Below are 24,723 nucleotides of genomic sequence, written 5' to 3'. Positions count from 1 at the left end.
CAAAGGCAACATTCACAGGTTTCACGGAATCTCTGGGGGGAGGCACTTTAGATTTCCAGCCTCCCACACCTCCAGAATCACGGAGAGACGGGTTCGGTCAGCCCAGAGGAAAATGAGCGAGCCAGCATGTCAGATGCGCCGTCCAGACCAAGCGAGAGCTTGCTCTATCGGCCCGGCTGCTGCTTCGCTGAGTAAAACTAAGTCGATACACAGTGAACCATCATGTACATCAAACTCAGCCTCACACCTGCTTGACCTCTGTGGTGGGGATGGGGCCTCCAGGGTGGACACAGTGGCTACATTTCATTCAGGTGCCCCTGCTCATGAGCCTGGCTCATGCTCGGCTGTCCCCCAAGAACAGTCACCACGACTGTCCCAGAGCATCGAAGCTGCCTTGACCAGCACCAGCCGCACAGCTGCAGCAACCCCAAAGTCTGACCGTGCTGGTGGCGGACACAAAGACGCGTCTCCCATCCCATCAGCCTTCTTCTCCGCCTCCGCCAGGGCCCACGCCAAGAGGAAGACAGAGGGACCCTCCACAGACCCGCTATGATGTGGCCAGGGGATTTGAAATTACGTTCAAAATTGAGTCTGGGTTTTTTTCCTTAGCGAGTCTATTGAAACTTATGAGCTCTTGCTGGTACTAAAACTAACATATATATTTGCAGATAATTTGGAAAATATTCTCATGACAATAAAGTCAAAAAAGAAAATTTTAACTTCCCAACATATAGACACGATCACTGGGTGATTTACTTATTTCAAGAACTCAATTTAAATGGAAAAGGATAAAGAACTTGAGGTCAAATCAAAGACATTTTAAACTTCATAATTCTTCACCATATGTGCAAGCACCTAAGGGGTTCCTAATGTTACCAACAAATTAAAAAAGTTTTAAGCATATAGAGAATGAGGTCATGAATGTTTATTTTTCAACCATGTGGTCTTTTATAAAACAGGTTTATGCTTTGAGGTAGCAAGACTTAAATCAGTTATTTAAGATAAGAAGAAACAAAGAATAATCCTTGACAATGAAGCAGTTTAACAAAATGTTTATAAAACATTCTGAAAAAGAACAAATTGTGAAATACCGACTTGCTTTTAGCATGATCTTCAAAGAAACACAGAAAGGAGATTGGCACAATTAATCAAGCCACATCTCCCATCCATAAGACACAAGTCACTTCTTGGAGAAAATCATCATAAACATTATGAAAATTGATTGTATCATAATGGCAATAAATCCTAAGAAACTATATACAAAGACTGTAATCTGGATGTTCCACCCAAATATGTCACCTTCACTTTATTATACTTCAAACCAGCCCATTTGTTTTATATTTGCAGCAATTTTTCTTGTGCATTTATTATTTTACTTTGTTTCCCCTTGAATTTCTAATTGACTTTCCACTTTTTCTTCTGATAAAAGTACTCTTCATGTAATTAACCACTTTCCAGTTGTTAACCTTGTGATTTGGATTAACAAAAACGTATTTTCTTTTAGGAGGCATTTTTATGGAATCTAATTTCCTTTTGCATAATTTTTGATGAATCGCCTATAAGAGATATCCTGTTTTTGTTTCTATGAATTCTTCCTTGAGTTCTGTTCTCTCTTTTCCATGCCAGTCTCATGTTTTATGGATACAACATATGAATACATGAATATATATTCCCTAAAGTTAAGCATGCACTTAACTTACAAGGAGATCCACAGGCCTTACCACGCAGACTAGAGCAAGCCCTTCACCCTGTGGCCCACGTACTGTTTGTTCAAAATGAGAACTTTCAGTTCTTTGATTGGCCTATTTTGGCATCTATCTCCAAATCTCTAAGTGATACAGATTTACTGCTGTTTCGAGATGTTTTTGCAGTTAAAAATATCATCTGCTGGCCCCTTTTTTATCTTCTCCCTCTCCCCAACAGTCACATGCTCCCTCCTGTCCCCACTGCCAAAGTAGCGCCTGGTCATGGATGTGACTGTGTCCTCAGGGTGACACGTCTATGATTTTGCCAAAGTGACTCACAGATGCGCCATCCAACATGGCGCTTCTCAAAACAACTTTGCTTCTGTTGAAGATAATAATGGTCTTGTCTTCGCCCGCTCAGGCAGCTATAACAGAATACCATAAACCGGGGGGCTGATTCAGAAATGCGCTGCTCACAGTTCTGGAGTTTGGGGGTGAAGCTGAAGGAGCCAGAGGGCCTGGTGTCAGCAAGCCCACCTGCTGGGGCAGCTTGTGGTCTCTGCTGTCAGCTCACGTGGTGGAAGGGTCAGCTCTCTGGACCTCTTCACAACACTGCTGTTCCCACTCGCCTCCCAAAGGTTCTACCTCCTAAGACGGCCACTTGGGGTTAAGCTCTAAAATACGGTGTGTGGTCGGGGGGCATGGACATCCACTCTAGAACAGGCCTCTGTTTCTTTTGCTATGTGCTCAGTACAGAATTTTCCCCTATGCCCAAGCGCAGTCTACATTGGCTCCTAATATATGTAGGCACTTTAGCTATTGCATTATTTATATTGCTGTAAAGACAGCTTTGGAAACTCCTTCCCCACTCCAAGCTGCTCCCCAGGCCTAGCGCACGTCTCTGCCCAATGAAGTCTTTTCTTCTCCACCCAGGGCACATGGCTCTCCCAATTTCTTATGCTGGAGCCTCTGTTTTGAGGACAGTGTGTCACCACGTGCTGTTCACCTACAGCCCTTCATTTACCATCTCTCAGCACTTTGATTTTCAGAAGGACTTACCAAGTTCATTATTTCACTTGCCATTGCCATTGTCGATTTTGATCATATATTTGAATAATAATCAATGAAGATCTTTTTAATGAACAGAATATCTCTCCTTGTTTCATTAATGCAACGTCATCTCTCAGAAGTATTACGGTAATTTATTGTCTCTTTCCTCCAAGTTTCTTGTTCAGTTTGTTCTGCTGTGTTTCACATGTGGGAGCTGTAAAGAAAGCTAGAGCTGGCATGTGATTGCCTTGTAGACTGGTGATCACAAGTGTTCAAGCTGCCTGCCATATTTTCCACCTGAATAGCTACAAGAGTTTCCTGAATCTCCCTGAACATAATATTTGGAATTTCGTTAATATCCCCATGCTCAGGCAAGCCCTGTTCCATCTGAATAGGTTGTGGTTTGTTAACTGGCTTTGACCTTCTCGTTTTGGGTTCTCATTCCTTTGTCTTCCTGTCTTCCCAGCTTCCCAGATTAAGGATGATTCCTAGCCTTCAAACACTCTTTCAATTTAGGGTCCACATATGGCTCATGTCTAAGATTCATAGACAGTCCTCTTCCATGCCTTTGTGGCCATGTGAGTGTTGTTTTTGGGGCAGAGAAGATAAGTGTCTGGATTCTAGCCACATTACTCAACCAGAAACAAATGCTATGCTTTCAGACTACTTGGGATTTCAATGGCTCTTTATTCAAATTAAGATTACAAGTTTTTTGGCAAAAAACTTTATGAGGTCTTTGGACTGAACATATTAACACAACGTCATATACATTCATAACAACTTTTGTTTTTAACTAAGGAGACTACTTCTAAAGGGCCCTTCCAGGTGGGCATCTTGCCTCTGTGCCTTCAGGAAAACATGTAAACAACAGCAGAAGCTTCGAGGGAGCTCAAAGGTCTACACTCTACAATCGATCCATATAAAACCAGAGCAGATATGTCCTCTCTTTTGTAGGAGGCGGAAGAGTCCCCAAGTCTGTGAGAACTGATAAAACAGATTAAATATTCTGACCTTCTGGCTTCTAAGCCAGAAAGAAAATGATGATTTCACTTGTAGCAGGAATGTAGGGGAACCAAATAAGGGATCATGAAAAAAAGTATAATAAATTAAAAAACAAAATTAACAGGCAACTATAAATCAGAGACATCCTGCAGAGGAGCAGGAGGGGAGGGATCAAAACAAGGCCAGGAAGAGCTCAAGGGACTGTGGCGATGGCGCACGGGTGACCTGGTGGGGGGCATTTTACAGGGACTGCACCAGAGAGGAGAAAGCATGCATTGAACAAAAAGGAAGAATGATGTAAAATATATATTAAAGTAAGAAAAATAAATATTGTGGCATAATGAGGAAGAAACAGCTGCACTATCTAAAAGGTCAACCGTGAGAAAACAGGGAAAGGAAGAGGGAAAGACAGTCTCCCTCTGTCTCCCTCACGGCTTTACCCCGCAGTGCTCCATGCAACTCCATCACACTCGCGAAGTAAGCAAAGAATGACCAATGGCTTATCTGGTAGAGAACCACAAAATCAAGGGGTTCAGTCCATTCAATCTGGAGAGTGGCAGGCCAATGTGACTCACAATTTTTCATTTATCTCTCATTTGCTACTCATTTCCCTTGGCCCCGAGGGAACTGGGAGGTGTCAGCTTCTAGAATACACAATCTCCCAGCACATAAGAGCTCCATTACTTACATTTGAAACAAAGGGTGTTCCTGGTACATGGGCCTATTTATTTGTGACAGAACTCGGGGAGAGGCACACAAATTGGGACGATAACGCAGGACAGAGAATGCCGAGCATGCCCGGGAGTTGTCAGGATCGGGCGCTTCTGAAACAGAAGCACCATGCATTTGAGATAAGTGCCATGGGCCGCTCCGTTCATCCAGCAGCCTGTCAGTCTCAGAGGGTGTTGGCTGGGACTCAGAGAAACTTCTGGTCTCTGTTTCATGAAACTAAATGATACACATGATGAAGAAAAATTTCTATTCTAATCCTCAACGTTGCCTCTGAGGCTGCAAGGGAGGCATCAATTCAGACACGCATAAGGCACCCGTGACACACTTAGGCACGCACAGCACAGCAGGGAGCATTTGATGCTAAAGCATGTGTCACGTCTATTTTTTTTTTCGAAGACAATAAAACACTTCACTTCTTTGGGTGGTGGGGACACTGCTCACTCAGGCTCCAGATCATCAAGACTAGAATGCACAGGCAGTGGGCGCGACCAGGGCGCTCCCCACGACACCCTCCTCTGGTGTCCCGGCGCCTGCTGCAGGCTCCCAGCTGCTCCGTCCACTGGAGAATGCCTTCTTGCTGACGACAGACACCTCGTCAGGAGATTATATCAACATACTCTCCAAACTCCAAACTCTGTAGCTAACAGCTAATGGACAAGAGGGAGTTGGTATAAATCATCATGCCCTTTGCCTCGGAGGGCACCAGCTGGGCTCCCTAGGATGCTCCACACGTCCCTTGGGGTCAGGCTGATGCTTGACTCCAGCCTCAAGTAAATCCCAGCCTGCTCCTTTCTCTGCGCTGGCCTCACCCCCACCTGCCTCGAGCATGCCTTCCAGAAAGTGCAAGCAGCTGGGTCCCTGTCTCAGGCTTCCAGGAAGCTGAGCTAAAACTCGGGTACTAATTATAATATAAATTAACACTCATGTTCCCTGCAAGCCGGTCGCCGGTGGTACATGGCAGCCAGCACCAGCGCGTACAGTGAAACAGGGTGACACAGGACACAGGGTGGTGACTACGAGAATGTTCTCTGAGCCCCCCACATGCCCCGCCCCCGGCTCCCGCGGGCTCACATACCAGCCGGTGATCTTGGTTAAATCCCCTAAGTCCCCCAGCTTCAGCAACTCCAACCCCTCATCTATGAAATACTGAAAGTAATCCCCAAGCTTAGTGCTGCTGCGACAACAAGGAGGAGTGGACGCCTGGGAAGGGCTGAGCACGGCTGGAGGGGCAGTAGGCGCTGGCAGATGAGGGGGTAACAGTGGTCTCAGATGAGCATGATGCCAAGTTTCCCAAAACGGGAAAGTTTTTCCTTGGAAAAGGAGGATGTAGGATCACGTCGGCAATGACAGAAGAGTGAGTGGGAGGGTGGAGCACATTAAGATCTTTAGTGCTACAAGGGATTGCGGGTATAATCCAGTCTGCTTTCTGACTCTCCTCTCCAAACGCACCATGGAGAAAATTGAGGTCCAAAAAGGTTAAGTGGTTTGTTCAAAGTAGCCCTGCTTTGTTATTTACAGAAATGTTTGCAGCGTGAATAAATCTGTTTGTGTGTAGAGGAAAATTAAAATGGCCAGAACAGCAGAGGTGAGAGGCTGGAGAAGACAGTTACTTGCATCCGGGGCCAGTCTTGCTTTTCTAGCACTGTCTAGCAGAAAATGCAAATCCCACCAATGCCGAAGGTCAGAGCTGTCTGCTTCTTCCCAGGTGAGCTGACCAACTGCATGACCAGCCCCCCTGATGTTGGTTGAGACCATGTGACCACATCGTGACCGCTGGAACTGGGGCAAGGGAGGGTGCCCTCCTGGCAGGACCACGGAGATGTCGGTGTGGTCCTTCACTCTTCTGGGTGGAGATGGAGACCCCACAAAGTAGAACATTCTGGGTTCTGGAGGGCAGCATAGAACGGAGCCCCAGCGTCTCCACTGAACTGTCGGGCAAGTGAGCAATGTGGCCTTTGTGTGTGCGCCTTGCCGTGGGGAGCGTGGGGTATTCGTTAATAGCAGTTAGCTCACCTTGACAAATACTCTGTGAAACTGTAAGATCGTATTTGCTCAGCCATATAAAATGTACATAAGCAACACTAAATCCTCCAGAAAGTTATGAGATAAGGAAAGCAAATGTGTTGGAATAAATGGGTAGGTAAAACAGATCTTGACTGGGGGTTTGCACGAAGGGAGGGGGACATAAGGACTAAATCATTACACTAACTTATGATCTCAACCCACAGGTCACAGACGACGGGAGACCATGAAATTATTGTACAGGGGCCGAGAGTAAATATATCGACCCAATGCGTGAAAAATTTAAAACACAAAGAATTCAGTCCACCCGAGAGTGCTCACTCATCTATCCAAGGAACACCCGCTGCGAACTTACCATGTACAAGCCCCTTAACAGGTCACCAACTTTCCCCTAAAGGGTCAGAAGTAACGATTTTAGACTTTGCAGCCTAGGCAGTTTCTAGTACCATGCGTCTACCTGCTCATGTGGGTGCCACGGACCGCAAGGACAGGACAAGGGTGTGTGTGCGCAGTGGAATTTAGTTACTGTGATCACGGGCTGGCCAGACACACACAGACAGGCTCAGCCGCACCCCCCCCCAAAGCAGCTATGGTCTGTAAGTGATAGTATATGGATTCCTGGAAAGGTTTTAGTAGAGGCACCTCTTAGAGACCTTCTATTTCTGCGACAATGTTATTTTAAGAACATATCAAAAGTGAATGGCAAAAAAGAACCATGACTTTTGAGATTTCACATCCAACAGAAATACAGAACTTGATATTCACAATTAATCGTGTGACTCTGAACAGTTATCTGTTCAGTTATTCTAAATCTGAAGTTATTCTTAATTATTAATTAATACATCATTCTTTAAATTATATAGAAGAATCTCAACAGAGGGTAGTTATACCATATTCTATGACCCATTAGAGAGGGTATTGGTATTATAAATTGACTCAATTAATTTTTAAATTTAATTTCATATTAATAATCAAAAGCAATTTAAACTCAAGACTCCCAGAAGCTTCTGTGGAAACCATCACTAAGGATTCACATGTGTGTTTGGTAAAATAGACGAGAAAAATCTAAGCAGGAAAATTCCCCCAGCACATCAGAGATCCTGTAGAGTCGAAGAGTCAAGCAACGTTCTCATCACTTGCTGCCAAAGGGGCTTCACCAAACAGGCGGGAGCTGAGGCAGTGACGACCCAGTTCAAGGTTCTCAGCCTTGATGCCATTACCTTCAAAGGCAGGAGAGGCCAGTGTATGGCGTAGGGCATGTCCTGATGTCTACCCGCCGGGGCCGGGGCCACCTCCCCTGCCACTGGTGACGGCCGGTGTCCCTGGGGGACACTCAAGAAGCACTGATGAAGGAACTGACTGGGGTTGAAGTTCAACTCCCAAGCAAGGTTAACGTCTACCTTAACTTTTGGGAGAATTCCCTCTGCCAGGACTGACCGGGCCATCGAGACTGAGCGCGTTCAGTCTGGACACGGTACACAGGCCGCTGGCAACCTGAGCCCGGATTTCAATTTTTCTGCTTATTTCGGCAGCTGTGAGTGAGAACGGGCTGCAAATTCCTCTCCCTCGGCAACCACACAACATAGTAGAAATGGGCTTTGAGTTATTTCCCAAAGGAAGGTTAGAAAGGCAAGGAGGTTAAGTGAGCGGCGGGCCCTGTGTCCTCAGGGTGCTCCTCAGCCAGTGTCCACCTCGGTCGAGGGCGGTCAGGCGCAAGAAGGGCAAGTGCTGTCAATTAGTCCTGAGGCCAGTTGCATTTTTCTCTCTTTCTGAAAGCTTTGTTCTTGTAAAATAACCGCTGTGATCAAAGCAAGAAGAAAAGCGAGGCCGGAGAGCCGTCAGTCCCCGTGATGGGAAATGGGGGCGGCCCTCGCTGGCCGGGGTCACCGCCTCCTGCAGGCCAGGGCTGCTGCCCAGAGCTGCCAGGGCCACATCAGAGGCGCCGGGGAGATGCTTCATAAATGAGATCACATTAATAATTGATTCTCTACAATCATTGATGAGAAACAGGCTTTATTTCCTTAAATTAAAAGCAAGTCTTGGGCATCTGCTGAAGGTATGCCAGTTTCGAAACAATGAGATTTCCAAGCCAGCTTCTCTTCCTGTTGATATGGGAAAATTCGGATGAAGCCAAAAGATGGACCTCACAGAGGACATCTGCTACGGTGCGATGGGTCTCCGTTGCTGCACGAGCCTTAGAACTCCTCAGGGGGTGCCCTGAATTTTCAAGGGAGGCAAATGAAAAGAGACGCCCTATGGGGGCTCTGCAGAAGCCAGTGCCAAGCCCCTGTCAGCAGCAGGCTCGGGGGCAGCCTGGTCATCCGGAGACCGCTCATCCGGAAGCCACCCCACAAAAGCCCCCTTTTTCCCATCACAGGTTCCAGGGCGGTTCCCTGGACGAGCCCAGACGTGACCATGTTTGAAGGGCAGGGCGTGGGGTGCATGCGTCAGCCCTGCAGCTCCCCCACCCTCCCTGCATCGCCCCGGCAGGATGAGAGCCAGGACCCCCACTTCTCCTCTCACTCAACAACAGAAGCCGCAGCCACCACAGCGGGATGCCCTTTGACCTGGGGAGGGGACAGGACAAGGTGCACTCAGGGGTGTTCTTCCCACACCTGCTGTGGCTGGACACTACCGGCCGCTCCACGGCAAGTCGCAATTTGGACTCGGGAGTCACTGACGGGGAGGGCTCCACGAGGCCTCTAGGATGCTGAGATGACCCCGAAGTGGAAGGGGAAGAGGAACATCATCTGCTTTCTCACCGCCGAGCCTGAAACTATGGTGAGGCAGGAGGAGAATGTGGGGGAGAGGGAGGCACAGAACAACGCAGAGCAGCAGGTGCTCGGGCGGGACGGAGCGGAGAGTCACATCCACACATCCCGTTCCTTGTCCACACACATTCAAATGTGTCCACTGGCTCCAAAGAGCCCAGCACAGCATGGATGGTTTGTTCCGTTCCCAGGTGCAATCTGGATCAGGCGCTTCAGGCGATTGTCCTGTTTCTCCCCATTGTGGCAGCTCTTGGTTCTTTTTACACCTTTCATTAATTTCTATGCCCTTCATTCTTGAGGAGGAGAAGCCAGGCCTTTGTAGACCGTCCTCCTGTTCTCACTTGTGTGATGGTCCCTGGGGATGAAACTGGTGCAAACTTGTGGTGGGAATATCGACCGTGTCCCGAGTCCTCAGATCAGGACGCGTTACTGCCGCACACTGTGTCCCATTACTGGTGAGGTGTCTTCAACTCGCAGGTCACGGTGGAGCTGGCTGGGTTTTTTTCTGTGGAGTAACAGGTTTCCCTCTCGTCATTAATAAATATGTTAGAAAACACCTTGTGATGATATAAGTATTTTGATCATCATCAGACTCACATCCCCGAATTTTAGCATCTATTGATTATTTTTGCCTGAATCAATCTTTAGTGCGATGGTTGCCAAACGGTAACTTTGTAAATAAAATATCCCTTCAATGTTTAGTGTTTGGAATTTTACAGTAAGGCAGAACACTCCGTCTTCCTTGATTGTGTATTCATCCATTTATTTTTAATGTTAGTATTTACTCATGGATTCTTGAGTTTGTGCAATGTAGTAGAATCTGATACTTTCACTTTTTTACTTTGATAACCAAATTTACCCAGATTTCTTCAGCAAGTTCACTTCAAGTTGGCTCCAGATCTCATTCACATATTCTCCTATTCCTTTAAAATTTTGTTAATTTCTAAAACAACAAGATCTTCCAAGCTTATCAGGAACTTTTCCTTCTCCAGCCCCAGAATCAGCTGCTTCTCTAAGAAAGTTTGGCTCCTTTCTGTGAAGAATTATATTTGGAAATAAGCAGCACGTACTAGGTGTTCACTGCTGCTAGGAAGACAAAGCCTCTCGAACCTCCCAGCCAAGAGAGCAAGAAGCTAGGAATAGGGACTACCACCTGCCAGCACATGTCTGCACACACCCCAATATATAAACACACCCCAGTATACATCCAGCACCCCATAACACATAATATGGAACATCAACTATACCATGAAAATCAAAATGAGCATCAGATAGGTTCCCCCCTCCCCCTGTTGAGAGACAAACAATTTCTTTACAGACGATTTAAAGCTAGACTTGGAAAATGTATTTCACTTAAATGGCTGATCATTTTGATCTCTTTTCAATGCATTCAGCTTTAGCCACCCATCAAATCATTTAAAGATTTCTGTGATATAGTAAATGGCAGTTTCAAGACAGTTCACTGCTCAGTGAAGAAGACATGAGGATGACAATTGATTCTTTATTGTCATCACCTTTAAGAAACAAAACAATTAGCAATATGACTTCCCCTGTATGAATGCCCAGGAACATCAATCACTACGTCCATCTTTTGGGCGAGCCTTGTTGAACGTAACAGTGGCAGTGTGGGGTGACCGGATTCCACGACATTTCCCAGACCAGAAGCCCCACAGGGCTAGGAGCCAGGGGTTCGACCGCCAATCCAGGTCGAGCAGCCTTTAAAGTCCTTGCTTTTTATCCACAGAAGCGTGGCTTGTGGGAGTGACTGATATTGTCTCTGCTCAATACAAATAGACTTAAGATCAAGCCCAAGCTCCCAACACCTCCTAGATGTTTCCACACACCAGTGTTATAAAGTGAAGAAAACACCATACACTCCTCTCCAATCGCTCAGAGCCCTAATGCAGAGGGTGATATTAAAACTGGGAGACAAATGTTTTGCAAATGACACACAAACTAAGGACTCTAGCTCGCTCAGCCGGGAGTCCAGAAGCCAAGGCAAGGAGGGCCTGGCCCTTGAGCCTCCCCTTCTCCCCAAAAACCCTGCCTCTCACGCTTTCCTGAAGACAGGTTGGTGGCGGCGGGTGACAAAAGTGGTTTCGGGAGCCATGTCTCCCCCTAAGGCAAATACTTGATCATGCACAAAGATCTCAGGCCCTCCCCAACTATAAGAACAGAAGTAAGGGCACTGCCATGTAGCACCTGTCATTTTTTGGAATATGTGAGTTTTAACCCCCATATTTATATCTTTTTAATTATAAATGATCAAGAAAACCAAAGCTCCTTTGCTATGGGGAATGCTTTTGACAAGAATGTGATAACGGAATGCATCCAACAAATCAACAATTATTCTAACCCGTGAAGGGACATCCAAACACGGGGCAACAACCTCCGAACACTCTGCCATCGGATGAGGACGGCACCCGAGAAGGAAGAGGGGCTGCCAGGAGGGACAAAGAACTAATTGGGAATTCAACCTGGCGGCGACTCGCATCACACAGGGCAGGCAGAGCCCTGCTGCTGACCCGCGGAGGGAAGCGTCCCTGCCTGCCTTGATTAAGGCCTTTCCATGCGTCTGTCTTCATCCCCTGGAACAGGGAGCTAATTGGGATGGAAAATGAAAGCTTGAGAAAAATAAATTGCACCTACCTGGATCAGAGACAAGTCCTCGAGCTGCAACCTGAAGAGGTAGTTTCTACAAAATACAAAAAGAGAGTGGTTTTACTCTTAATAGATGCAAAAATCTACACTCACAAAGATTATGAGAACAAGTCTGAAAAAAAATCATGAATTTTGGCTCCCAATGGATCCTCCTGCTAGGAATGTATGTAGCCCAGTTTTCCTTGGGCCTCAGAGTTCAAGGAGGCATTCAGTACATCAACAGACACACAGCTGAGCTTGTGAGAGCTTTAGGCACAGGGTGCTTGGGAGTATGTGTGGGTGACAGAGACAGAGAGACTAAGGTAAATCTAAACTAATGGTTCTCTTGATCTACCTGGAAACAACAAAAGGACGTAGGCATGAGATTCTGGAACTGAGTCTCAGTCAGCCTTTATTAAACTATTCTTCACAGGTCTTGCTGCTTAGAGATCGCCTGCAGCATTCACCTGTTCTATAATTCAAGCATGTGCAGGTTTTGAATTCTGTGGTGGTGGAGTATAAAGATGATCTAGAGTGTTGGTTGCATCCAGTGTGTAGTAAATATAGAAGTTTGAACTTGTCCTGCCATTGCGGCTTGGAAAGGGTCAGCCCTGGCTGCCCAAGTGTGAAGAAGGAAATCAGAGACAAGAAAAGCATCAATTTAACAATGAATGGGAAGAACCGCTAAGTATGTGATCGAGATCAGCAGAGCAGGGCAAACATACAACATAGATGTGGGTCATGGGAGGTTTGCACTCGAAACTATAGCTTTTAGAAACTATGAATTGTCCTCATGAGTGATGCTTTGGCCTCTAATTCCAGTCACAACACCACCTCACCTTCCTGAACATGAGAAGGTGCTGTGTTAGGGGCAGTACCCCAAGGCTGGACAGACGGCTGATCACCTAGGTGAAAACAATGGCAGAGAGATGGGCACAGAATGCAAAGCAAACCCTAAGATGCCAGGATCATGAGGAGGGGTCTCCAGGAAGATGAGGGCATTGGTATCAATGCACTGGTCCTAGGTTATTTCCATGGCACTAAGAGAACAACAATGTTCTCTGATGCTCGATGGCCTAGTACAGAGAAGGTCCAAAACAAGATCTGGACTCTTCCCTTGGCTGTCTTTTCTGGGTTAGAAAATATAAGTTGGTGATTCTTTTAACTCATCCTCGATTTTTTGATCTAAAAGAAAATCACAGAATCCAAGAATTCTAGACCTACTGTGTCATTAGAGAGAATATACCCTTCCATTTATTAATGAGGTCTCTTCCAAAAATTAAGGGTTGCAGTGTGATCTATCTAAGTTCATTAGGAGTCAGAGAGAGTCCTAGGAGGAGAAATAAGACCACCCTTGGCGTCTGTGGTCTCACTGTGCTGCATGGCATCACTGGTCAGCCTTCAGAGTCCCCAGACAATTTCACCAGCACCAAGCACACAAGCAGACCCACAGACACACACGGTAAGAGTTCCCTGGTAAAATTATTTCTCAACTTCATTGTTCAGTCACAAATACCTTCACAAATCATTTTGAGACAAGTCAAGTCTTAGAGCCACTATGACAAGCTTCTGAGTCTAGGTAACCGACTCTTGCTTCTGGGACCAGGATCTGACTGTGACATATGACTCCCCATTAGGAGAACATCATAATCCTCCTGGGTGGGATGATTAAATAACACCTCTTTTCTTGCTTTTATTTTTTTCCTTGAATTCTTCCTGAAACTGCCCGCCCATCCTTCTTTTAAGAGTGGCCAAGTTTTTCATTTAAAAAATGAAAGCTAGGGGCCTCCCTGGTGGCGCAGGCAGCTGAGCGCAGCGCTGTGAGGCTGTCCGCAGCCTCTGCAGTGCGGGTTCAATCCCCGCCAGCCTCAGAGCAAGCCACATGGAGCGCAGACCTCTCCTGTCTCGCCTGCTGCTCCCCTCAGCAGTGTATTTTGTCAGCTGCCTGTTCTGCTCCCCTCTCTGAATCCTCTCACCCTTCCGCACATCTTGCCTATACCCCGGCTCTTGTATAAATAAAATAAATCTTTAAAAATTTTTTTAAATTAAAAAAAATAAAAAATGAAAGCTAAACTACAATCTGTCAGTTTACTTAAATAACACAAATTCGTAAGCGATTATGATCCTTTTTAGATACATGACATGACCCAGCAGAGCTGGATGGACGCGTGGTCCTCTGGTGAGAGTTGTTATCATGGCCGATTCAACAGATCCTGACAAATACTAGTCAAGTAATGTTATTTTTTGCAGCTGAGACCCTATTTCAAAATCACCTTAAATAAAAACATATACAGGAAGTAAAATAATTTTTATCAGAAAAATGTATTCAATTAGTACTTCTATATCATAGTTGTTAATCATAAAATCAATTAGTTAAACTGACTTGAAATTTTTGAAATGGGAATTATCAGAACTATCTATCATCTTACATAGCCTCATTATTTATTTAAGGTCTGCTTTTGCATAGATAGTTCGGTTACATTTTTTTTGCTGTTTATTTGTCTAATTCTGTAGACAAGGAGTTGGTAGGTGCTTTCAAATTTCTGATTAATAAAAGACTGTGGTCTACACAAAACCAAGCAGTCCATTTAATGCCTTGCTGGGTCTTTCCATCTTAAAAATGTGCACTATTACACATGTCAGGATTCACGTTATCTATCATGATTTTCAACCACGACGGATGAAATATTGGTGGAATTTCCAATCACCTCCCTGGGACCTAAGAACCAAAAAAACAAGTTTGGCCTCCACTAGTCTCAGGACTCTTTCCTCCAACCACTTGGTGCCAAGCACAATTGCAAGTCCAGCTCTGGCACCTTCAACCCAGCACAGCCAGCGAGGGACCTGAAATCTCCCGAGACAGCCCCATCCATCACCGCTCAGGTCAATGACCTACAAAGCTAGAGGTTATAAAAAGAAAGAAAATCTTCTAAAGGGAATGAAAAATGGGTATTCCCAGATGTTGGGCCACTAGCACAGTAAAGTAAGATCTATGGCTCCCTGCGAGGGGCTGCTCCCCAGGGCACCGGAGCCCAGGCAAGCACTTCATCTTGCGATCGTGAGAGCGCAGGGCGGGGAGGCGTGTGTTTGGTCCCAGCAATGGCTACCACCTTCCCGGCATGAAGGAGCGATGCTAGCGGCTCCCAGGCAGCAGGAAGACTAACCAAATGCTGCATACGGGGTCAGTTTCTCTAACAGACCCAATCCTTTGAACAACCAAAGCATTTAAGTGGCCTCATTAATCTTCATTACACCCCTAGACGTAAACAGGGAGTAGTGGGATGCTGCCATTCTTCAGGCAAGAGCGCAGTGTGGCCAAGGCCAAGAGATTAGATTCTACAGTGTATCAGTCGTACAGCGAGGGAGCTGAATTTCCACTTACCCCTCTCACTACAGGGACACGAGGCAAACAGCGAGTGTTTACCATGCTGTAAAGGCTACCCTATTTTTTTGGCTATAGAAAATGAAAGGGTGAGTTTTCCCTCCCTTGGTCCAGCCTGCTTCATTCAGTCCTTTATTTATTTGTTCATCCATTTACTTATTGAGGTAACACTGGCTACAACGTCATGTGTGACTTGCAGATACGGGTCACACCCTTCAGCGGGATGCAGCTGCAACACACCCACCACCAAGGGCCTACTTTTTCTCCAAAATGTCTTGGAACAAAATTTGTCATTGCATAGTCAAAGGCCACACTGCATTAGTTTTAGAAGTCAGGTCTAGGAGGCCACAGAGATCCAAGAGGCAATCATCCTGATCGCCTTACATAGGCAGGGGCTGGCCAATAAACTGGACACCCATTCTTCCTGCCCCGCTGGTCATCTGAGTGAGTTTTCTCTCCCTTTACCCGAGCGTAGTTCCTGTTGGCTGTAGGAGTCATCGCTGCGTCTCCTCACACCCCTGGTGGTACCTGAGTGGTAAGTCACTAAGCCACTCTGAGGGAGCAGTGTGGGTCTTAATGGACAAAGTTCATTGGCGTCTTCGTGTTAAAGCAATAAAATGCAGGTGGCATTAAAGGAGAAGGTAGGCCACCACGAGCATATTAACTAAACGACTCGTTTTATCTAGAGACACTATAAAACTTAACTCTGACCTCCATTAATTATGAAAGACACAAGTGTTTTAAAATGACATTCTCTTAGAATAACTCAATTGGTCTCTGATGAATATGGCTATAAAATCAAAGAAAAAAATTCCAAGTTCTTCTTGAACATGTAGGATAGAGGCTGGCATATAAGAGAGGAGCAGAGACCGAATAACAAAGACAGACAAGCATTTTGTATGAAGAGAAAGCCGAGGCAGCAAGTAAATCTGTAAAATATGTTTTCAACAATAGTGACAAAAACTTATGTTTCAGTGCTTAATGGAAGTTTAGACCTTGGTGGCTGATGAAGCATTCAAAAGACAAAACACATCGCTCCATAAGCTGCCACCACTCGGGTAAATCTGAGAGCTGGCATCCACGGAAGAGTCTCACCTATACCTGTGCCAGCTTCGTCTGCGCAAAGATTTCTCTTGACTGCACAATTCTACGCTAATTGTTGTCGATATCCAGCTGGTACAGAGCTTAAAATGGCGACATCCTACACGATGCAAAAATTGTCAGTGGAATTGGTAGAACTGGAGATGAAATGACAAGACTGTGACTTTGAAACTAAAGGAAAGACAGTAACTATATCCTTTAAAGAACAGAGTATTTCCATGAAAAATATTTTAATTAACTAAATGCAGATATTTAATACAGAAATTGTATCAATAATTTTAGAGGATATGTAGATTTAATTTACATCATGTAACAAACTCATATAGTTGGCCAACCTGTCTATAATGGCTGTTCCTGAGATTTTCATTATGCTGGTTAACGCTAAACAAATTAGAGGAGTCTTTATTTCCTTGGTAATTATAACCACTGCAAAGTATCTTTCATGTACTTTTCCACAAATTTGGGGGAGTTTAATGAAACTTTTAAAGTACCAGACTATCCTAAATACATAACGCTATGTTTAATTAGTTGGACTGCATTTAAATCAGATTTTCAATGCTAAGGGTTTTTTTTTAATATATTTTTAAATACTATAATGAACATATGATACAGTCATGTTATGGACAACCACCTCCATCAGAATTTTTCCCACCATCTTCAAAAATGCTAAATAACATACTTTGGGCTATGAAAAATCTTGAATAATTCTGTATTTATTATTGTTGCTGTAACCTACGTGTCCAGTAATCCTATTGGCCTATGTCATTCCTGAGCTCCAAAAGCTTATTTCAAACTCATTAAAGTCTTGATCTTAGCAATAAGTCCCAAAGAATAGATCAACACCAAGACCAAACTATTTTAATAGCACTTTGTACATTTAAAGATGAAGATTGAAAGGCATAGAATAGAGAGTGGTCTCTTGTTATTTAGCAAGCAGAGTGGGAAGCAAAGATGGATTTTAGAGTCTTGCCATAATTAAGAACAATGCTGTTAGCAAATTTCAAAGATATAAAATCCAAAAAACCTTTCCCAATAAGCATATTTGGGGGCAAAGCTATTAATCAATATTCTTATAAGTGCTTTGAGGATTTCAGATGATGACTTATTGCTCTAAATTTAACTCACAACTTCTGCATTTGCAGGTCCACTGGGTATTTGATCTGTCCCTTTCCATTTTTCAGTTAATAGAGAACATTTTTCATTTGGGAAAAAAAAAAAAACTTGAATTCTCCTATGATTCCTTTAACCTGTGCTTGCCTGTGATCATTCACCCCTCAAATTATCTCCATAGACAACTGTTTCTCTGAGTTATCATCAGCGTGAGTAGAACCTGACACAGTGTCCATGTATCTGCCAATAATCAAGATTTACAGCTCATTCCCCAAAGGCGCCAGCTATGCTGTCGCATCCAGCCACACTCTGGAATCTCACCCCCAGATCTCCCTGTGACCTTCGCCCTCAGTCACCCACTGTACTGAGGCTCCAGCTCTGAGCTGCCTCTCACCTCCACCTCCACTATCACTGCCCACGCTGGGCTCCCTCTGCTGCCACTGACCCTGCCCAACCCGCTGGCCCTCCTTGCATTCCCCGACTCTAGCACATTTTGTGTACAGCAGTGAGGAAGCGTCTTCCTAATGCAAACCTGAGCTGTAAATGTGCATATACAGAAAAGCCCCAGGCTCCTAATGCCATCAAGGTGGTTCTCAGGCCCATGGGCCAGCAGGTGGGCAGGAGCTTGACTGAACCCACGTTCCCAGCATGACTTGCAGAAAGTCTAACTCAGGTGACCGAGAAGGCATGGACATCACCTTCCTGACAGGCCTTTCGAGCAGCTCCCATCCTGGATGGCCCTGGAGTCGCTGGTATAGGGGCTTGTGTTCAAGTCCCTCCAAAATGTGGCCCTGCCACACTCCAGCTTACCCCCCACCGCTTCTCCTCTCGTCACCAACACCAGCCCCGGCAAGCTGAGCTCTCCTGAGCCTCGCCCTGGGGAAGACTCGGCGACTTGCCAGACTTCACTGCGCCTCCAAGGGCCCAAAGGAAGAGCCTCGCCCGACACCGACAGTCCTTTATTCATGGGGTTTCCAGGCTACCGGCTGCAGGACCCTGGAAAACTTAACTGCTGTGTCCTGATCACACCCGTAGGCCAGGAGTCACCGACCTTGACTTTGAGGGCCAGAAAGCAACGACTTGGCAGCTGTGGTCTCTATTGCAGCTGCTCTTCTCTACAGCCCAAGCTGGGAAGCAGCCACAAGTAGCATGCAAATAATATGCACACATGTGGCTGTGTTCCAAGAAAACTTATTTACAAAGCAGAAGACCAGCTCAGGGACCTTCACTTGCCAACCTCACACTGGGCCCTGAAGTCTTCAGCAGACTTTAGGTAGAAGCTTTTCCCCATCCTTGCCTCCCCAATGCCTAAGATACCTCCTGGCAGAAAGGGGGCTCCATAAATATCTGATGAATAAAAAATTATGAAGAAATAACTAGGCAAACTGATGATTCTGAGAGACGCCAGGTGAGGCCGACACGCCAAAGTCAGAGCACACGTCCCCTCCAAATAAAGAGGTGGGTCAGCTGCAGAACAACCCATGCTTGGCTCATTCATGGAGCTGGGGAGCAGAGAAGGCTTTATATGTTTGTAACTAAATCAAGAGCTTTGCTCCTAGGCTTATCTGTTCCCCAGTTTGACGCGGGAAGAAAGTGCAGAGATTAAGGACACTTTTTTTACAATAGCAAAAGGAACACAGAGGTTAGAAGAAGTCTTTCTCAAAAGAGCACCTGCAGGCCACCTTTTTGCGAGGGACACACGCTTCTGAGCTACTGTCCTGTCCACTGACTCAGCAGAGTGAGGAGTAGAGGGTAGAGGAGGAAATTCTGAATGACGGTCCCAGTTCGTCATTGTTAGAGCTACGAGAGAAAAGGTAACAGCAAAAAGTGGGCTTTTCACACAGATGAGGTTTATTACTGGAGAGGCCTCCTGGAAGAAAGGAGAGAGTAGGTAGAGAGAGGACCATAGGCCGAGACAACCTTAAAACACACAGCTAGGAACCTGCACCAGCTCGGGAAGAAAAAAGCATGGAGAAGAGAAAATATTTAAATTCCGAAGTCTAAGTTCTTAACGCGCAGGGTTGGGGGGAGGCAACAATGAAAACAAGGAACACACCAAGGAAAAGAGCCACCTTCTTCCAGGCACATGCTGCATTTCCTAAGCCACAACCAAACTCAACACACCCTGAACATCATCATTACCAGGGATTTCTGTGCACGATGGGGGGCCGCTGGTTTCTTGGATGCCACTCAGCATCAGTTACCCTTAATTGCATAAACTACATCAAAATATATCCTTTGGAAACAGAAAGGAGTTGTGGCTCCTGGAAGCAAAATGGTTGATCTCATAATAATCCGCATTTATGCACTTAATTACATATTGCTTCCAACAGATTAATTCTAAGGTAAAACTTTAAACTAAAACTAGGAATTATCACCACCAGGAGAAAAGGAATGGTGTAGGTCAATTTTAAAGAATGGCTTTTATGGAAATGTAAAATCCAGCTTCCTTTGTTTAGAACCAGGGCAAATCATCTTGAAAGCAGGAACTCGTTCTAATTCAAGTCTGCTGCGTGTTCTTGGTGAACTTTCAAATATATGCGCAGAACACTTAGCGCAAATCCATCCCCGGCATCTTCAAAGCAATTAATCTATCCTTCTTCAGTGTTGTCGATTCAAACCACGGGCAAAACAATGGTTCAAAATAGCAGGCTCTGATGATTCCAGAGAAGTTTGTTGTGCTGGGAAGACAAAGCCTGCCTTGGAAGCACTCGGGATTTAGTATCCGCTTTTAGCATCCAACCTGCTGACCGCATGTCTACACCACAGGTCATGCAGACGTGCGTGCAGGGAAATACCTCGCCGCACATGGACACATCCACGGACAGGAAGTCAGCCAAGGGGTTCATGAGCTGCGGCTTCGGGCTCACATTTGGGTGAGATCTGCAGGGAGACTCCAGCACCCCATCACCTTTCTTCTGGATAGTTCTTCCTGTTCTCACTTTGTGATGTAATTTTAATAGAACTAAAATGAAAAAGCTTCAAGGACATAAATGTTTATATTTGTCTTCAGCATCTGCTGCTACCACACTCTGTGCTGGAAAACTTACACTGGTATCAACTTTGTAAACTCTTGTTACTGTCACTGCTTTTATAATGATGGCTTCAGTGCCACCACCTTCATCTCTGGCAGGCGGTTGGCACTGGCATTCACGGGTATCTGTGTAAGAGCTTGTGTAAGGTGTGTGTTCTTCCAGACTATCTCCACTTGCAAGACCACACCCTTCATTGAGATGTTTCTAGCACACTGAAGGTTTTTAGAGAAGAATATGGTAGCCGGAAATCAGGGTACATGAAGAAAAGAGGTGTAAGGCAAAGAAGCAAACAGAAACTGGCAAATTCTTTTTTCATTCCTACTGGGTGACTTTATGACACTTCAAAAAAATAAAAATAATTCCTAGGCACCGTGATTGTCAAATGCCGTGTTGTGTGCGAACTGAGTTGCCTGCCATTTGGAATAAAATTTGAATTCAGCACAGAATACAGATCAGAGAGATTCGATGGAAGCACTTGTCATCCTTACAGTGAACCTGAAACTCTAACGACTAACCGATTCATTTGGAGAATAAAAATGTAATCACCCTCTCTCACATCTGCTCTTAAGAGTCTATCTGCGGTGAAACGTCTGCTTGTATCAACTTTGTGCACTATTATTACTATCATTACTTTTACAATTATCTATACAAAAAGCTCCCAACCATAACATATTCTTTCATGTTGGAATTCTTCCTTTTTTCAATATCCCGAAAACTGCTTGAAGTAGGTTTTGTGACAAAGACACTTACAGGCCGTTCATAAAATATTATTCCAAGAGCACAAGCAAACAGAAGTCAGACAATACAAGGGAATAACTGAAAAGGTTAACTTTGATTATTTCTGAAATAACTGTTTTTTCTTTATGTGCTACTGTATTTGCTACATTTTCTCAAATGAAAATGCCTGAGTCTCATCGTTGAAAACAAAAACAGTATTAATTTTTAAAGAGGCTGGGGCGAAACAGGGTATGAATGTCAATGAGTCTGAAATAATATGGAAGATAATGTGCATCTTGGAAATGGTAAATTTAGGGGCCCTCTAGCAATTTCACGGATTCCGACGCAGGTGCTTCTGGCACTACATAACCCAAAATCGCCTAAAAGGAGGCTTATCTTAGACAGCACAATGAACTCCTTTTTGTGAAGAGGCAAAGAATCTGTAGCTGAACTCAATTTGAGCAACATAAAGTATCAGCGGTATAAAGTGAAACCATCCAGTAAGTGCCTTTATAATGCCTAGTGCCAACTACAAGAAGACACAAAGTGTATCATTATATTTTCCTGCTGCTCATATATTTAAACCACTACAGATTTCGGAAATAAACACCTGCTGTCTACCTTTCTTTTGCAAGTTCAACCCCTCCTAAACAGGAACCCAAGGGGTGGGTTATTTTTAAAGTTTCATAACCACCTCACACTCTCTCTCAACCTGAGTTGAGTTTCCCCGTAAAATTCCTATTCGTGCTCAGAGATGTCTGCCAGAAAGGGGTACGCACACCCAGGCCAGACCCACAGGTGTGCCAGAGCGCCCAGCTCTGCAGACTCCCTGGTGCTGGTTACTGTGACCTTCCCTCCCCCGGGGCACAGTCCAGAGCAGGAGAAATTACTGATCCATTTTAAAAGGGAAAAATTACTCTGAAACGGGCTCACATGCAACTAAGCAAGTCTGGCCACCCTCGCTCTTTCACTCACTCAGAGACTCTACTGCACCACGCACCGTAATGGAACAGGAGGCTCAGCCCATGCTCTATGGTGGCTACAGAACTCAGTCTTAACTGGGTATCCTGTATATTCACTGCTGTTTCTGGCGCTCCTAAATGCTCCTGGTGACCACGCCATAATGCCTGCGAGCTAGGCCTCATAGCTGATCCAGTTCCTCGTGGTGGGGCTGGGCTGAGACTCCAGGGACACTGGGATGAAGAACACCAGGGATGTGGGATGGAGATCTCCAGGGATTTTAGGATGGAAACCCACAGGGACAGGTGTGCCCTAGAGACGATTCCCAGGTGCTATCTCCAGCTTATATAAACCATGGACATGTCCTCCATGTCCCAGTGTTGCCCCTTAAGAGCCTGTGTCATTTGCCAAGGCTGGCAGAGCACACATGTGTGTGGTGCTGCAGCTACGCCCGTCGGCTCATGTGTGCGCCTGCTACCCCAGCAAGGGCTCTGCAGGCCACCACACAGTCTAGCACACCTGCCCCTGGCTGGGAGCGCTCCCCTCCCCGGCTGCTCCCCGGCTGCTCCCCGGCTGCAACCCTGCTGCCAGGAGCCCAAACCTACAAATGGCCTTTCTCAAATGGAAAGTCATTGTTCCAAAGAGCTGGATGCAAAGGAGTGTTTGATCCATCAACGTCAAAGTCCCCTGGCAGGATGGGTAACTGGAACACAGGGATCACGCCTGTTTTCTATGGAAGGGATGGAGAACAGGAGGGAACACTCGAGTCCCGCTCGGATTGTGTCCCCGTGGCCTCGTCAGCCAGGAAGGTCTGTGCACAGTCCAAGGGATGAAAATAATAACAGCGTCCTCGGATTCTCTAGCGACTGCTAAGCAACCCGGTCGAGGTCCCAAAGAAAGGTGCCAATGGCCCTGGGAAGGACATCATGTCTCACGAACTGGACAATTTTACTGAAAAACTGACAATGTGGACTCTGTGCTCATGCTGCCCGGGTCTCAAATCTGGGCCATCTCTTAACAGACACGTGCCTCTGGGTCCCGCCTCTCTCCACTTTCTGCCTCAGTTTCTGTTTCTAAAGTAGAGATGTGGACGGCACCCAGGCCTCCAGGTCACTGGTGGACACGCTGAGTTAACTCAGCCTGGATAGCTGCTGGCCTGTGGGAGGTGCCCACGAAAGCCTGTTGAGAGAGCGGCCGTCACCCTCCGGTTAATAGTACATTTACGACACTCACACTGTTCCCATTCTTAGAAGAAAATACAACTTAGCACTCATCAGGTATGGCAGAGACGCACCCGTGTAACTGCACAGATGCGAAATGAAGTCTGAAAACATCTGCAGTGGCAAAACATTAGATCTCTCACCTTGCTCCTACAACAAGCTCTTTCTGTCCTGGGTCAAATGTTAACTGCGAGAAATCCACAGCATCCTTCGCTCTGAACTCCCGCAACCAGGGGCCAATTTCTAAATAGGAAAGATAAATACATAAGAAGATAACAATGAATGACTTTCCCCCGGGACCACATCAGTGCACATCAGGTAGCAAACATCACATTTCAGAGAGGACTGGAAGGTCCCCATGTGGTCTTCGGGGGCCGCTGGAGGTTTCCATCAGGATGTATACGCCTGGGCAGCTGCCACAAGTGAGCAGAGCCAGCAAAGTGTCCGTGCTGGGCTGTGATTCACACGCCAGATGTGCATTTCCTCGGGGCTCTGGCTGTGCAGAAAAAAGCACCGCATTCCCATGATCCAGCAGCACAATATCAAATGCAAACAAGACCATATCCTGTGCAACTCGTCTGGAAAGTGATGGAGACTTGGGAAAATAATCCCAAAGCCCTCACAGGAGGGAGGACGAATATAGGAGCATCATTTGGCTTCTTTCAAAGTAGATGTTCCGTTTCCCAGTTCTTTGGAATGCTATTTTGACCCCGTGATTAAACTTGTTAAATACCTTCAGTTCTTTTGAGATGGAAAAATCCATTTACTTTTTGGTCTCATTATATATTTTTTTGTTCTAAAAAAATCAGGGAATAGTCGCTCTTTAGAGACAGAGTGTTTTTATGAGAAGGTTAAGGCCTGTACGTGACCCAAGGTGTTGAGGGTGATTATTGTACAGGGACAGTGTCTGTTTAGGAGCCGTCCCCGCCAGGGCTGGTCCTCCAGACGGACCGCGCCATCCCAAGGGCCTTCACAATTAACCATGTTATTGGACGATCTCCTTTTTTTGCATTTAATATTTTTATATTTATTTATTACTTAATATTTTTATTGAATATTTTCTTGCATTTAATAGCACACTAAGAAAACAGGCACACCAAAATTACTGGTTTGGGGGGAAAACGATGTGGCACAGAAATAATCTCTTCGAACAAAGACAGACCCAGGGGAGAGCTGCTGTTGAGATGTGCCCACGAGCCAAGGAACTCCCTGTAGAGACACGTTCACTGATGTGAAGGAGACTGACTGATGTGAATGAGACTGTTCTCAAGGGCTAGTGATGATATTAACGAGGCG

At 45.6% G+C, this 24,723-nt stretch overlaps 1 protein-coding gene across 2 annotated transcripts in view; it reads right to left on the bottom strand.

Annotated features, from left to right (window-relative positions):
• Window positions 1–24,723, bottom strand: part of SEMA5A (semaphorin 5A) — a 343,026-nt gene that overhangs the window by 150,951 nt on the left and 167,352 nt on the right. For both annotated transcript variants that reach the window (XM_037529538.2, XM_054687924.1), the window contains 2 exons: window positions 23,571–23,670; window positions 11,912–11,957 (listed from right to left, as the gene is read on the bottom strand). In XM_037529538.2, the coding sequence (XP_037385435.1) occupies window positions 11,912–11,957; window positions 23,571–23,670 (146 nt within the window). The remainder of the gene's footprint in view (window positions 1–11,911; window positions 11,958–23,570; window positions 23,671–24,723) is intronic.

The sequence above is a fragment of the Talpa occidentalis genome, unplaced genomic scaffold, assembly GCF_014898055.3.
Source record: "Talpa occidentalis isolate TD23 unplaced genomic scaffold, MPIMG_talOcc4v2.1 talOcc4.6, whole genome shotgun sequence".
In the NCBI taxonomy this organism is placed as follows: domain Eukaryota; kingdom Metazoa; phylum Chordata; class Mammalia; order Eulipotyphla; family Talpidae; genus Talpa; species Talpa occidentalis.
This window is presented reverse-complemented; position numbering and strand designations above follow the sequence as displayed.